Source organism: Ziziphus jujuba, chromosome 1, assembly GCF_031755915.1.
Source record: "Ziziphus jujuba cultivar Dongzao chromosome 1, ASM3175591v1".
NCBI classification, from domain to species: Eukaryota; Viridiplantae; Streptophyta; class Magnoliopsida; order Rosales; family Rhamnaceae; genus Ziziphus; species Ziziphus jujuba.
The window spans coordinates 15,793,844-15,809,269 of NC_083379.1; the positions used below are offsets into that span (position 1 = coordinate 15,793,844).

The following is a 15,426-nucleotide window of genomic DNA, read 5'->3' on the forward strand; positions in this document are numbered from 1 at the left end:
CTCTTGCTCCTAAGTAGGAAAATGTTGAAAAAGCCTCCCTACTGGTAGCAGGGGACCCTTGTTCTAGTTGGGAAATTGTAAATAATAATAATAATATAACCAGGAGTTCTCTACTAGCAGGGGACCCATTGGACTTGGAGGTCCCTGCTACTTTTGTCATTAAATTTAAAAAGAAAAAAAAAAGAAATATTTATATATATATATATATATATAAATATTTCTTTTTTTTTTTTTTACACGTTTTACAAGTTTTTTCAAATTTTCCTGATTGAAGGAGTAGGGCGAATAGTAAATTCTGACCAAAAAAAAAAAAAAAAGTAAAATTTATTTTTCATATTTTACAATTTTTTTTTCAACGTTTTCCTACTGGGAGTAGAGGGCCACTACTCTGCTCGAGAAATTTTGAAGGAAAACTTGAAAAAAAAAAAAAAAAAACCTGCTCTTCTTCATGTTTTCCGGTGACCCAATTCACTTCAAGCAACCGAACTCCATACACATGGTAGGAGAGATGATTTAAACTTTTAAAATTAAACCCTAAAAATACATTTTTGATTAAGAAAAAAATGTTTATTTTAATAGATTTAAATTTCTTTTTTCACACAAAAATGCCTAAATGGATTTGAAAATGAATATTTTATTTTTTTAGTTTAATTTTTGGTGCTTGGGATGAATCAAATAGAAACAAAAACGGAATTAAAAAGTAAAGAAATGGTGGATCGGTTTTGGAGAATGTACAAATATATGAGTTAAAGATAAAGGTATTTTGGACAAGGTCTTTCTACAAACAAGTAAGGATGAAATTTTTTTCTAAAAGAATTATAGTATCAATTAGTTAATTTATCACTTTTATTAAAAATTTAAGCTAATGATAAGCTAATGAGAGATAGATTATGATTTCTTTTGTATTTTTTTCTACGCTACTTTGGACTAATTTTTTATTGTTACATGTGTTTTTGTTTTTTTAAAATAAAATTGTTAAATTTTAAATTCAAAACCTCTTAAATAGCATGATACTAAGTTAAATTATTATTTTCTCAAAAACTCAAACTAATAAAAAATAAACTATCATTCTTTATTTTATTTTATTTTACATTCTTCTCTTAAGATCAATGGGCAAAATAAACCTTTATAGCTAGATGTGCTTGCTTTATTAATTAGTTTCTTATAGATTGTTCATATTCTGTAGTGTAATTAGCAGATTTGTTATTATCCGATGTAATCAAGCCTCATATATATAAAAAAAAAAAAAAAAAAGTTTGTCTTTCTGTTACTTGACCTAAAAACCTAAATACCATAAAGGTTTTTAGTTCGAATACTGCTATCTTTTTAAATATTTATGAATTTGCATATAAGAGCTAATTAATTTAGGTTTAAAACTAATTATATAATTTTTTTATAAGGTGGAATCTACATAAAAATAATGATTTTGGAAAAAAAAACGGTTGTATATGTATCTTCTAATAAATAAATAAAAGAATTACAAATATCTACTCAAAAAAAAAAAAAAAAAAAACTCTATAAAGGACCGGCTATCTTAAAAATTTAAACTTTTAGAATTGACATGCTTCAAAATAATCACCAAATTTTTTTTGGATATGTAGAGTTAATTAAGTTAAGGGCTTGGCCTTTGTGAAATAAGTTTTATTTTTAATATTATTTATTTAATTGCTTATTTCCCTCTCACTTATTGTCACGACAGGTAGTTTAATTTTGTACGTATGACAGGACATTTTTTTCTTCCCTCACCTAATAAAAAGGATCATGGTCTGTTCGTTTAAGACAAATTTAATAAGGATCATGCTCTGTTCAAGACAAAATTAATAGGTGGAGCTGGAAAGTCATTCGCAGCAGTAATTGAAAAGCAATCCAAAAATATCAAGGTTAGGGTAAAAAATCATTGTAATCCTAAGGAAGACAAAGTTAATTGACCTTCTATAAAATATTAACAAAAGGGTGGGGATTTAATCCTATTTAATACGATGGCATAGATATCTGTAAAATTTTAACATGTAAATATGTACAAAAATAATAATATTGAAAAATAGTAGATAATATTATTATAAATTTTTTTTTTATGTATTTGCATGTTAAGATGATGTAGATATCTACGTTGTAAAATTTTTATGATTTTTAAAACATTGTTTTTGATTTTTAAAGTTCAAAATTAATTGTAAAAGTATTTAAATAGTTTTTTAAAAGAGTTTTGAACTATTAAAAAAGCTTCAAACCATATCTAGAAAAATTATAGCATTTTATAAAAATATTATAAAAAAGTTGAAACTCTTCTTTTTTTTGTTTTTGCTTAAAATTCACCTCAATCATGATCTTAATAGTAATTTTGTTTACAGGGTCTAATAGTCTGCAACTTATAATGAGACGCTCTAATTGAACTTTAAATTTGTGCCTCTAAAATAAGTCTTGTTTAAGTACTATGGAGATACGTAGTGAGTGTGAAAAGTATATCCGTTATTTTATAAATGTTATACGTTAAAAAAAATAATAATAAAGAAAAAAACAGTGAAGATAAATTCAGTTTGGAGGGCACATTAGACTAGAATTTTCCTTAATAAAAAGGAAAATAGGTTAACATATCATTTAGATATTCCTGGCAACAGTGCCTATTAGCAATGGTTAAAATATTTAAATGGCAATTATATACTTTACTCTTGCATAATTTCCTTATTGGTTCCTTTTTAAATAGATGAAAGACAATCTTCTCGTTAAACCACACGTAGGCCATACCAAAAGAATAATCTTTCTAGTCGCAAAATAAAATTTGACGACTAAAAGCCTCATTTAGTCAAGATTAACTTTAATATTTTGTCGCAACGTGTTATAAAACATTGATTTAGAAAACAAAAATGCTTTATCATCAGATAAACCTAATCATAACTAAAACTTTTATACACGGAGTTTTTTGTCATGAAAAGAACTTTTATGAGCAATGTCATAATTTTAATGATGAACTATTTGATGACAATGGATGACATATGTGGCTTTGAGAAGGAAGAAGAAGAAGAAAAGTGAAATCGGTTCCTTGTAATTCAATATTTTGTTGATACCATGTTGGTTTTGAGAAACAAATTTTTGGCCACAAAGTTGGTTTGGTGGATTTTGATTTTCTGTAGTGGAGACAAGCAAACTAAAGATCAACTTCACCAACCAAACCAAAGGAGTAGTTGTTTTTGTATACAAAAGCTTTTTGAATTTCAAATAAGGGTGGCACCACACGAACCTCATAAATACACAAAATTGAAAGCTCAAGATCTCTTCTCTGCCTCTCATTCACTTTTTTCCCCTATTTTTTTTTTTTCCCTAAAAGCTTCAAATTTAATATACCCACCTCCTTTTTCTTCTAGGGTTGGTGGAAAATTCAATGCCAGCATTTTCAACAACATCTTCAATCCCATCTCTCTCTCTCTCTCTCTCTCTCTCTCTCTCTCTCTCTCTTCATATTCAAAAATCATGCATCCTATAGGACCTAGTGACTATGCAGTACTATCAATACAGAATTCCTACTTTCCACCTTCTTCTCCTCTCTTGTTTTTTCCTTCTGGCATTCTTGAGACACTATCTTTGTTATTTGTTTTCTAGTCACTTGAAGCTTATATATCTAGCTAGCCACTTTGAGGTAGGGACATCGGGTAATTACTACAATGTATATCAGCGACACATTTTTATTTAATTTCAGCATGCTTTTTTTCTTTTTACATAAAAATTTCAACATGCTAAATACGTTATATATATTTTTATATATGTTTCAGTAATATATAATATTGATTAATTTTATATTTTTATATTTTATATATTTTTTTTGTTCTGGTCTCAAATGACTCCAGGATGCGAAAGGATGATGAAGCAGAATGTAGAGATTAATGGGGTGGAGTTAAGAGCATGAGTCAGAGTAATACAAAAGAACATGAGATATTGGTACGGTTCAATCAGAAACCAGCTGCTTTAATTCTAGAGCTCTGTGTTTTTTATTGAGCCGTGCCAATATCACATGTAGATGCTTTTAAGTGTATTGCTAGCAGCTACTGCTATACATATATAAAAATTCTTCCTCTCCTCTCCTTACCAGTGACCACACTCATAAGCTAAGCTCATTTTCTCTGCCAAATCTCTACTTTTCTTCACTTTTTAAATCTTTATCCTTAATATTTTTATATTTTTCTTTTTTAAAATGTTAGTTTTCATGGATGAAATTCCAATTAGGATTAGTCATTTGTGTGTGTGTGTATTTTTTTTCTTTTTTTGGGGGTGAATATGGTTACTTTTGCGCTTAGTATTATTATTAGTACTACTGCAGAGCTGGTGCATAGAATTATGCATTTATATATTTTATTTTCCAGGTAAATATACCAAAGGCTTTTCCAGTATGTTGTGGAACAGTAAAATCAAATTAATTTTAATTGCTTTTTTACATATGCTCGGATCAAATAAAAAATATATATAAATATAATATATATATATATATATATATGATTGCCCTTTTGGGTTATTAGCTGGATCTCCATGTTTTCTCGGTCGAATAGATGAAATTCATATGACCAAACCAGCGGCTAATATGAAGAAAAAGCTGTGTGTAGTTGCTGAAGGGCTAAGACATATATTTTTATTTTTTCCACCATAAAACATAAGAAAAAGAAAATTATTTATTAAAAAAAAAAAAAAAAAAAAACATATAATAAGGGTTTGGTTGAGTTCTACGTAAAGGTCCACACAACTTTGTTTTCGACAATACGGCCTGTGTAGGTTGTTAGAAATTATATAACAACTACTTCTCCTTTTTAAAACAGAGAAACCAATATTTTTCTTTTATTACCGTCTCACTATCATACACCATTTTAATTCTCTGATTTAATTTGTTTTAATTAGATTGAAAAATATGGACCAGTCAATATATACAGAGAGAGAGAATTTCGAGGAAAAAAAAAAAGAGAGAGGCATAGTATGCCACCTGAAATGATGGAAGAAAAATATGACTATATCTGTATTCCTGTGTCTTACTTGGGGAGAAATCTTGCCTACTCTGATACCAGCTCAACTGGTAACATTTCAAATTATTTAATGCTATGTTTTAAAAAATTACCTTGCCATAGCCGATTAATCATCCTATTTGGTTTTTTTAATATATTTTTTTTAAAAAAGTAAAACAAGTCTATTTCTTCTTCCTTAGAGATCTTTGACGCTTTCACCTTCCCTTCCAGGCTTTCAAGGTGGCATGATGTCAACTTTATAGTTTGCAACCCTATTCTTCCTTTGCATCTATAGTCTGCATCACTAAAGATCTAAAATTTTGAAATAGACTCATTCATGGACTTTCCCTTTCTTTACTTTTGAATCATTTTCAATTTTTTTTTTTTAAAATAAATTTTTGGAGGTAAATCTTGGTTTAGGTTGGGTGCCCTGAGAGTGCATGTAACGTCTGAGATCTAGATGCACACGACACCTCAGTCGATTTGGATCATTTGCATTCTTCCTTATATTCTTCCATGCGCACATGATTTGGATTTGAAATTCAGTCCCTCTCTCATGCTTCTATAATGGGGTTTTAGGAGAGTGCTTGACAGCTTTAGATAGAGGATAATTTTATCATTTTGTTTTGGTTAGTATGTTTTCTTTCACCTTCAAGTTTTTGTTCACAGTCGCAATGGAGTCAGACGGAGAAGCATAGCCATGGAGAAGAAAAGCTCATGCAATAAACAATTTCTTCTTTTTTTCTTTTTTTTACTTTAAAAAAAAAAATTTAATTAGGATGTTGAACTGGCTATGACATGGTAATTTTTGAACAGATGGTATTGAATAACTTGAAGTGGTCCCTAAGTATCACTGTGTTAGGCAAAGATTTTCTCCTTTCTTGGGTCTCATGAAGTTGCACCCTCTTTTCTCTTTTTCTCTCTCTTTATTTTTTTATTTTTTCATTTTTTACCCATGAAGTTGTAGCTTGAGCCTGCTTGTTTCATCCATTAGAGGTGCTGGAAATCAAAGAATGGCAATGCAGAAATATTCACAAATTTGAGCATGCAAAAATTAAAAAGATGCTGCATTGTTTGGTATATAAATAACAAAACTCAATCCAATTCTACTTCTCAAGATATGGAGGGAGCAAATTTTAAAATACCATAATCCCACATATTTATAATATAATGTATATACATACATACATATATATATATAGTTTATCTATAGTGTATATTAATGACGATTTATGAAAAAACTATCGTCAATACTATCACACAAAAAAAATATTAATGATGATTTTTTTAGAAACTATTATCAATACTCACGGTCTACATGTGGTCCTTCCACATGTAGATTATCCGCACCGTAAAGGGTTATTTTCAAAATTTTGTGTTTCCTTATCAAATGGTTAATGATTTTATTGTGAATACATATGCTTTGCTCTTTAATCCAATGCCGCATTCTTGACTGTATACATGCATTTGTATATAGAGGGAGAAAGATTAATTTATTAGGATAAAGCAGCAATTGCTGTCATAAATACTACTGTTTATTATTGAGCAGAGTGGAGAACTCATAATATAGCTCCCCACGGTGTAAAGAATGGGGGTGTCAAAAAGTCTCTTATTAATGCTATGTGGCATCCTCTTCTTCACTATATATTAGTGGTACAAACATCTCTATACTCATCCATCAAAACCAAGGCCGAAGAAACAACCATCCTTATATATCTATACGTGCTTAGATTAGCTCTTCCAAGGTGTATATATATATATATATATATATGTAAATCCTTCCTGAGTCGGGAAGGACAACTTTCTGTCACTCAGAAGCTTGCACGCCATAAAGCGTTCTTATCTTCACCACAGCGCTGGTGAACTTCCATAATCCTCTCAACAGACCTGCAAATCCCGCTGCATCGCCAATCAAACGTAGCCACACAGATGTTGCCTGCCTGAGCCTTCCACTCACAATCTGCAGAACAAATTATAACTTCAATTTAAATTGTGAACGTTGGCTTGCGTCTTATAGTTTGTGACGAATGCTTAGATCTATCAGGAATTTCCCCATGATAAACTAAGTAGCTGACAATTGAATACAACTGAGTGAGCTGGGACTAGATGAAAACTGCTGTATATTTACTTTTTTTATGTTATTTTTTTGTTTTCCTTCCGTAATGAATGACTCTTTATTATGTGTGATACTCGTGCATGAAAGTAAATATGGACATAATTTGTCAATATTTTCAATCAAGGGCAAAAACAATTCAGTAGTTTAAAAATGGGAAGATTCATGGATAGATAATAAATATCTAATTGTTAAACTAATTATACCTGAAAGTGACCAGTCTGAACTCACTGGCATGTTAAACTAATACAAAATAAACAACAGTTACTTTTAAGAGGAACAAAATTATCTTTATATATGGTTTATTCATAGATTTCAAATTTTCCTTTTTCACCTATTTTCGCTTACCATTCATTAGTTGCCTATAAAAAATATCATTATGTTTATGAAACAAAAATGGTTGAACTAAAAGAAACCAGAAATAGATATGGTTATAGATACCAAGAAAATAAAGTAAAAGAAAAAATTTCCAATTTACCAGGTGGGGTACCGCAACAAATTCTCTTATCATCCACATGCTCTACATCTAAACCAATAAACCAAGATCCCAATGAAACATCCTCATTGGCATACTTGTGCAGTACATGCCTGAGATGGTCAAAACAAAATACCAACTTATGATTAAAGGCCACTTAATGGGCCAAAATATTTATAATATAAATATTTGCAGCCAAATAAAAGGAGGTTCACAACCTAAAAAACATAAAAATCAAATATCAGGCATTAGAAGCAGAATTGTTGATAAGTGGATATATGAATTACTATGCCAATTCATTCATGATAACAGGCCTGAAATTTCTTTTTAATCCAATCAAAAAAGAGTAGTCCAAGTGAAAACTTACTGGTTTATAGATATATATGTGGCTAAGTCCTTTGAGATAGCATACAACTGTCCTGTTGCATGACGAAAATATTTGTTTCCCACCTCACCAAATTTCCAATACTCTGGTTCATGGTACCTCACTCCCCTGTTCCAATTATATTCTACTGTAACAACCAAATCTTACTATATTGTAAGTATACAGGTAACCATGAATAACTGACAACTATGCTTACTTTCGAGCAAGGACTGGACCAGACTTCATGCAACCAATGTACACACGAGGTTTCATACGATGCCGAGCTAGAGTCATTCCAAGTGTTGCTGTAGTAGATATAAGGCAAGTGAACAAAATAAGATCAATAAAGCAAAAAAGAGCAAAAAATGTATTGCTCAAAAGTAATAATCATAAGTGGAGCAAAGAACACATCGGATGGGAAGTATTATGGCTTTTAAATTGGTAAAGTAAAATTTTAATGGTACTTGGTTCACATATTGACTCTCATTTTACATGCAAATCATTCACAGGAAGATACATGAGTAGTACTATTAGTAATTATGGATATCTCGTGGATCATGAAGTAACTTCTTAAGTGTAAAAAGAAGACACTAGCCAAGAAAAAAAAAAATTTAATTAACTGATATGTCTTAGCACAATCCCTAGCACAGTCCCTAGTCCACATTAGCGTACAAGTTTAAGAGTTCCAAATTTATTCATGATGACTATTTCCTGATACTATAGGGAATATTGCCACCCCTTTATTCTTCCAGTAAAACTTTTGGCATATATTTTGCATGGGAAGTCCCATGATAAGGAATAGACACAAAACAACTACAAAGAATCACTCAAATATCACCCCAAGTCTCATGACAATCTAATAGTAAAGAGGGACCAAACATCATTTTGTTGAATTTTGTGAGTTAATTGCTGGTAAAAGAAAAAATTCAGGTTCACAAAGAAAATTTCAACATCTACAAATTACATAAATATAAAAGAACAGCTGATGCTGCTAGTTACCTAAATTAACATGAACATCATCATCAACTTTGACGTAAAAATCCGCATCCCATAGAGCAACAGCAGTAGAAAAATAGGTCTTTGTCTTGGCTGATAATTCCATGTAACCTTCTACATGGTCCTGCTTACACAATATGAACAGAAAAATAAGTTCTATTATATACATCTCTAGCCTCTGAATACTAGGCAAACTTATCAAAAACACTGCAAGTGTAACACAAGGCTCCACATAGATAAAAATGGGCAAATAAATCACCAGCCTCAGGAAGTCCCTGTGCATGAGCTCCTCTGCTTCAATCGCTTTATCAAGAATGCCACCAGATGTTGAACTAGTAAGAACAGGAAAATTATTTCATCTATTTGTTTTTCAGATACATATTACCTAGAAAATAATTTCTTACTTCATTAAGTAGGGAAAAAACAAGGAAAACAAAAAGAACCAAGAGATAAATATCCATGCCATTGCAACTGAAGATTGTCTCAATGGCTACATTGATTGCTCAAGAGTAAGCCTTGCAAATATTAATTGTAGATGCCCTCAAATATTTGAAATAGTTACCAAGATGCTAAAGAGAAAAACATATTTCATTCTGACATCTTACCACATCATCCATGAGTTTTTGTTTTTGTAATCAAGAAATGAATCATTGGTGAAATATGTAGTGGTAGTTGAATCCAGGACCAATGAACCATCACTGATCTTGTTCCAGTACGTTGAGTTCAGCTGGTCATGTTATGGCCAAGTATAATATCGGATACTTTAACTGATTAAACATTTTCACAGGCCAAGATTTACATTACCACTTGTTAGAAACTTCAAACAACTACAACTACTTGTTTAAAAATTGGCCAAATCAAAACTCATTCAAGCGTTTATCAACATGTCAATATCAAATTCACATTATGCTTCTACTTTCAGCCTGTAAAAGAACTCTAAGTTTCTCAGATTCCGCTTGTTCGCTACAGAGAAATTATACATAAAGTTCTGCACTACTTCCAAGGCATCTACTACCATTTGATCAATATTAAATTGGAATTCTGGCAGAGCATAGAATTAAAATAAGAATTAAGGAAAAGTCCATCATCTAAGCTGGTTTACTAAACTTGCAAGAAACTGATTATAGACGAATTAATTTAATTTTAGTTTGTTATAACAGTGTTTCAATTTCAAAATAGGTAGTAAATGACAGTTGCTAAATTTGGTGAGCAGTGAGATATCTTTTTTCTCCAAGAAATTCAGAAACTATGCAGACAATATGATGCTTTTTCTTTCGTATTTCTATTTGTACCCATTTTGTAGAGCTCAATTTCAAATTGTTTTTTCAAGTAAATTTGGTGCTGACTTCATCATGGCACAATTATTCTAATAAGGAATACTTCATATTTCTTCCTTGCCTATTAACTTTTACCTGAAACTTAAATCCACAAATTATAAGGGAAATTGAATAGTACCAAATGCTGGGGTAATGAAAACTCAAATACATTTACATGAGATATTATAGCATATAATATGTTTGACTGAAACCAGCTTTGAAGAAAATATCAAATCTCACCTGTGGCCTATAACAAAGCGTATGACTATTCCCTTCTCTTCCTCCAATTTCTTTGCATTTTCACCTGGTAAATATTTGTCAATGAGATTCATTCTCTAGTAGCATATAGATAAATAATGGTTATTAAAGAAGCAAATCATATGCCAGTCTTATGCACCTTGTGGCATCCAAGTCATACGAACTGAATCTCTTCGTTTTCGGCTACTAAAAGCTGTATTAATTCCTATAACCATAAAGTATTTTCTTCTTGAAGGTTGATTAATAGTCTTCAAGTTTCCTGATACAGGATTATCATTATTTAAAGATTCATGCACACCCCTAGCAGCAGCTAACTTCGTCTCTAAATCTGAAACTGTCTTATTTAGCATCCTGCATGCAGTAAACAGCAATTAGCTTTTCACTTCCAGCCAATTAAGAGATTACAATAGCTAACATAAGAGAAATATAGCAAGCAGGCATCAGTGTAGCTTACTTAATGACATGTTGAGTATTAGAAACTTCCTCTAGACTGCCATTGGATGTACGCTTTATAAATTTCAACACAAGCACACAATCAGAAACATATCATTAAACAAAATGTGATCAAATAGTTTAAAAATGTATTTAGTAGAGGAAAAAATAACATCCAGATTTTAATTTTTTCCCTGACAAAACCTGATATTATTATTGATCCATTATAGTTTGAGACCATAATAATTACCATATCTAAAATTTGAACCAAAAGGCTGTCGTTTTTTCTCTTGAGAAAAACACTGTTATATAAAATCATTGATACCAAGAATAGAGGTGAATGATATTATGACTCATGGCTGTAATAAGTTATTCCATTAGCCACAACATACAATTATTCCCTGAAGTTCAGTCCAATAGTATCCTAAGCATTGTTCAGCTATCAAAGCTCAGTCACTGCTTAAGAACCTGTTACATGTACAAGTAAAAACTTGACCAAAAGTGTAACTAATGCACTTACAAGTTTTGGATTACAATCCTCTGATTTTAAGTTTATCAGTTTATCTCCAATTTTAGATGTTTCTGCAACATCTTTAGCTTCAGGTGCTGTCCACATCCTGATACAAAGTATTTTAACAGTTATAAGTTCCAGCCGCTTGGACATGTACTCTTGCTCCATCAAAGAGCAATAGAAAGAATATTAAGTGAATATGCTTAGCTTATTAGCATAGTTTAATTTCCATCATAACAGTAGTCTTAGTAGGAGCCAGTGATCAATTTTTTATGGAGTCTTGGTAACAAAATATAACATCATCTTCCCAAGGTTAAAAAAAAAAAAAAAAAAAAAAAAAAAAAAAAATAGCATACATTTTTGCATAACAATTGATGGAGATCCAGAAAGGTAACTGAAGACTTATGTTAAGTGCAAATATAGAAAATAGATTACTTGTTTTTTTTTTTTTTTTAATGAGATTTATTTAGTTTCCTAGAATAACAATATTAACCAGTCAAAAAGAAGAAAAGGAAAGGGGGGCATACAAGAATTGCATATCAGATGTCATGGTAAAAGCCTGTATAATGAAAATTCCCAGTCCATCTTGGGATGATTTTACTGGAAACCGTAAGGGGAAAAATAAAAGTTGATCATCCAGATAGTTATATTTAGTACAATTTAGGCTTTGTCACTTGCAAAGAAATAATATTGAGAATCATGGATATAAACTCAACGAAATAATATTTAAGAGCTTCCTCTTTCAGAGAATTCGGAAAGAAGGGTGTACTTGACTCCGGGAACAACAAAAACCCAAAACAAAAGGAAACCATATTGCCTGAATCAATGCGCCATTAGCATTAATGACAGTAAATATTAGAATCTGAAAGGAATGATGTGCCAAACAAGAATGCAATTCAAAAATAGAATAAGAACAGAAGAAAATGCAATGCAGTTCAACAATAGAATAAAAACAGAGAAGAAAGTGTAATCACACTTTATTGGCATCAAGTCTAAAATAAGAAAGTTACAAATAACAATGCATATCTCATATATTTTCATATAGCTATAATTTACTTAAGCCAAAACATGGTATATCTGGTCCACACTAACAGGAAAAATTCAAGTGAAGATATCTAAATTGGTAAACTAAATGTAGTGAGACCCCATTCCCAATGGCATAGAAAAAACTCTAGGCAATTCGCAAAAATGTCAATCCAATTGGTAACCTACTAAACACATAATCTTCTGGGTTTACTAATTCTAAAAATTTTCCGATGCCCACTTTGCTAAAATGCGTAATGTACTCTAAACCAAACCACTAAGCAACAAAAAAGTTGTGAAATTTAAAGCAAGCAAAAGAAACCCATCAAAGGAAAATACCTGTTTGTGAAGAACATTCCAGCACAGAAGCTGCCTAAGCATAGCAAAAGAGCCCACTTCCTTGCTATAACATTCCTCGTGGCTACCTCTCCTGCTCCCCATCCTCTGCTCTTCACAGACATTTTTTGTTCTTCTTATTCTTCCACTAAGCTAATTCCCATAAAAATAATTGGTAAAAAAGAAAAAAAAGAAAAAGGAAAATTCAAGAAGAAAAACTGAATGAGAGCCTAAATCTAAGAAACCCAGAAAGAGATTTGGAAATCTAGATACAAAGGTCTAACTTGTTGGCTATGTGTGCAACACTCTCTTTTCCCTCCTGGAGAGGCAAGAGAGAGGTAGCATAGAAGACGACACACCAACCGCTCTCTTATATAATAATTGCTTACTTACGGAACCGTTCCTTTTGCAAAACGTTACTCGCAATGTATAAATGAAGAATGAATGAATGCGCTTTCCCTCACTCACTCAATACCACTAACTAACAGTTTCATTTCTTCTCTCATGGCCATGCTGTTGGCGTCGGTTATGTGGTTTTTTGGTTCGCTTCAGATCGGTCATTTTAGCCCAACACCCATTTCGCTTCGCAACCATTATTAAAGATCAGAATTATTACTAATCCGAAATAAAAATTGAGAATTTATGTATTTACTGTAAATATAAATATCATAAGCTGTTAGAAAAATGTCATAATAGTAATAGGAGGGGCGGTACATATGGGTTTGAAGTAGTCAACTGTTTAGTGTTATTATAACCACTTGCCATTAATGTAGTTTCGAACCTAAACAGGTCTAAGGGGATTTAATTACCGTTTTAGGTTTTTTTTTTTTTTTCTGTTAATTAATTACCGTTTTAGTTACTTTGGCTGAATGAATCATAAATTAAGTTTTATTAGCAATGTTTTCCTTTCAGGTTTGTTTGACCTTTTGTTCTTTACAGCTCTTTTGGCATTTTTATTGTCCCACGAAGCACGAAGGTCCGACACCCACATACATATACATATATGGAGCTGGATCCTCTGTCCCCATTTTGACGTCCCCAAGCCTGTCCTCCCAATCAATCAATGCCACCTCATTTTAAAAAATAACACTCATCTTTTACCGTCAGTTTATTATATTTTTTATTTTTATTTTTTTAACCTTAAAATACTCCTTTTTCTTTTTGCCTTTGAATGTCGCGCAGCCATACCTGCATTCATCAAACTTTAATTGCTTTGATTACCAATATCGTTTCCATCAATTTTCAAATTTTATATTCATCACTGGATGATAATTTTCAGTAAAATTTAATTCACATAGCTCATTGAAGCAAATCCATAGAACATTTAGTTTCCAAAAAAAAAAAAATTTATTTGCGTTATTAAAAATTTTTGAATTATAAAATTTCATCAGAATTTAACGTTACATATTAGTAATCTGATTTGATAATAATTTTTATTATTATTTTTAAACCTGAAAGACCCTTTATAAATCTTTTTTTTTTTTTTTTTTTCCTCTTTTGTTGTTAAAGTCAAAGAATTAAAACTCGCGGGCTCAATCAAAATATATATGGTGGTAAGCTCAATCCAAAAGGACTCAAAAACACCATTTTCCAGACAATTTCAAACGATTGTTGCATAAAATTCTCATCCCATCAAACCAGACAATGAAAATATACATACTTATATCTTCAGATTTGTTGAACCATGCCCAAGTCTCAAGATATATATATATATATATTTAAAATTGAAGAAAATCCGAACCCAACCATCTAGCAAATAAACCCCACTTTCGAAACATACATTTTCTCTCTTCTATCTATTGGTAATTGAAGATATTACGGTTTGATGAATACCGGTATGGCTGCGCGACATTCAAAGGCAAAAAGAAGGAGGAGTATTTTAGGGTTAAAAAAAAAAGTAGAAAATATAATAAACTGACCATAAAAAATAAATGTTATTTTTTAATATGAGATAGCATTGACTGACTGGGGGATAGGCTTGGGGACACCAAAATGGGGACAGAGGATCCGGCTCCTATATATATATATATATATTGAGAAATGTTTTATTATAATGAGATTGATTTAATTGGTATGCCAGATATATTTACAATTAATTAAGAGTTTAATAATAGTATATATATAAAATAAACTATATTAGTTTGACATTTATTATTGAAGTGTAATTTATTTAAAACGTTATTTGTATTATATGGTATATTTATTTTCACATTTTATATTTGTTTTGGAGATGCTCCTATATTATTCAATTGTCGCAATTACATTTAATCTCAGATGAAATATATGATGCATCAAATCCTAACATTGTCAAGTAGAAAACAAGTATATATGTATACATATGACTTTTTTTAATGCTGAAGTTGAAAGATTCAAAAGAATTATTTCTAAAAGAAGTAATAGGTCTACCATTGTCTTTTTTTTTTTTTTTTCCCTCTAAAAACGAAACTCTTGATTTCATAGTCAATTAGCTTAGTTATGATTTGCATATATGCATATTCATCTTTTTTTTAATATTTGAGGTGAGGGATTCAAACCCCATATTTGTTCTAAAAGAAGTAGTCGGTCTTAAAAAAATTATTGGTTTCATATTTAATCAGCATAAGTATGATTTGTGTTTAATTTT

The 15,426-nt window shown here is 30.8% G+C and overlaps 1 protein-coding gene and 1 long non-coding RNA gene across 10 annotated transcripts; one reads left to right on the forward strand and one right to left on the reverse strand.

Moving 5' to 3' along the window:
- Positions 1-3,114: 3,114 nt before the first annotated feature.
- On the forward strand, positions 3,115-4,379 carry LOC125420654 (uncharacterized). Its single transcript, XR_007238877.2, has 2 exons — positions 3,115-3,631; positions 3,840-4,379. It is a non-coding gene; the product is annotated as an uncharacterized LOC125420654 (long non-coding RNA).
- A 2,066-nt stretch (positions 4,380-6,445) lies between these two features.
- Positions 6,446-13,411, reverse strand: LOC107419718 (probable beta-1,3-galactosyltransferase 2). 9 transcript variants are annotated; one of them, XM_016028504.4, is made up of 12 exons: positions 13,197-13,411; positions 12,807-12,956; positions 11,454-11,550; positions 10,956-11,008; positions 10,641-10,852; positions 10,484-10,547; positions 9,187-9,259; positions 8,931-9,051; positions 8,149-8,236; positions 7,935-8,060; positions 7,571-7,680; positions 6,446-6,939 (listed from the first exon to the last, which is right to left on the reverse strand). In XM_016028504.4, exons 2-12 carry the CDS (start codon positions 12,926-12,928, stop codon positions 6,791-6,793), a joined length of 1,215 nt encoding a protein of 404 aa, XP_015883990.2. In that variant the 5' UTR covers positions 12,929-12,956; positions 13,197-13,411; the 3' UTR covers positions 6,446-6,790. The 9 variants fall into 9 exon arrangements, with proteins under 9 accessions (XP_015883990.2, XP_015883999.2, XP_024928066.2 ...); XM_016028513.4 differs by having other exon boundaries at positions 13,193-13,411; XM_025072298.3 differs by having other exon boundaries at positions 13,088-13,411.
- Positions 13,412-15,426: the final 2,015 nt, after the last annotated feature.

What these genes read in the sequence shown, in the direction of transcription:
- LOC107419718 (XM_016028504.4), bottom strand. Translation starts at nt 12,928, where the DNA reads ATGTCTGTGAAGAGCAGAGGATGGGGAGCAGGAGAGGTAGCCACGAGG. An exon ending in TGATGTTCATGTTAATTTAG is followed by an intron (nt 8,237 to 8,930) that starts GTAACTAGCAGC and finishes TATCTACTACAG; the next exon opens with CAACACTTGGAATGACTCTA. An exon ending in ACATATATATCTATAAACCA is followed by an intron (nt 7,681 to 7,934) that starts GTAAGTTTTCAC and finishes TGACCATCTCAG; the next exon opens with GCATGTACTGCACAAGTATG.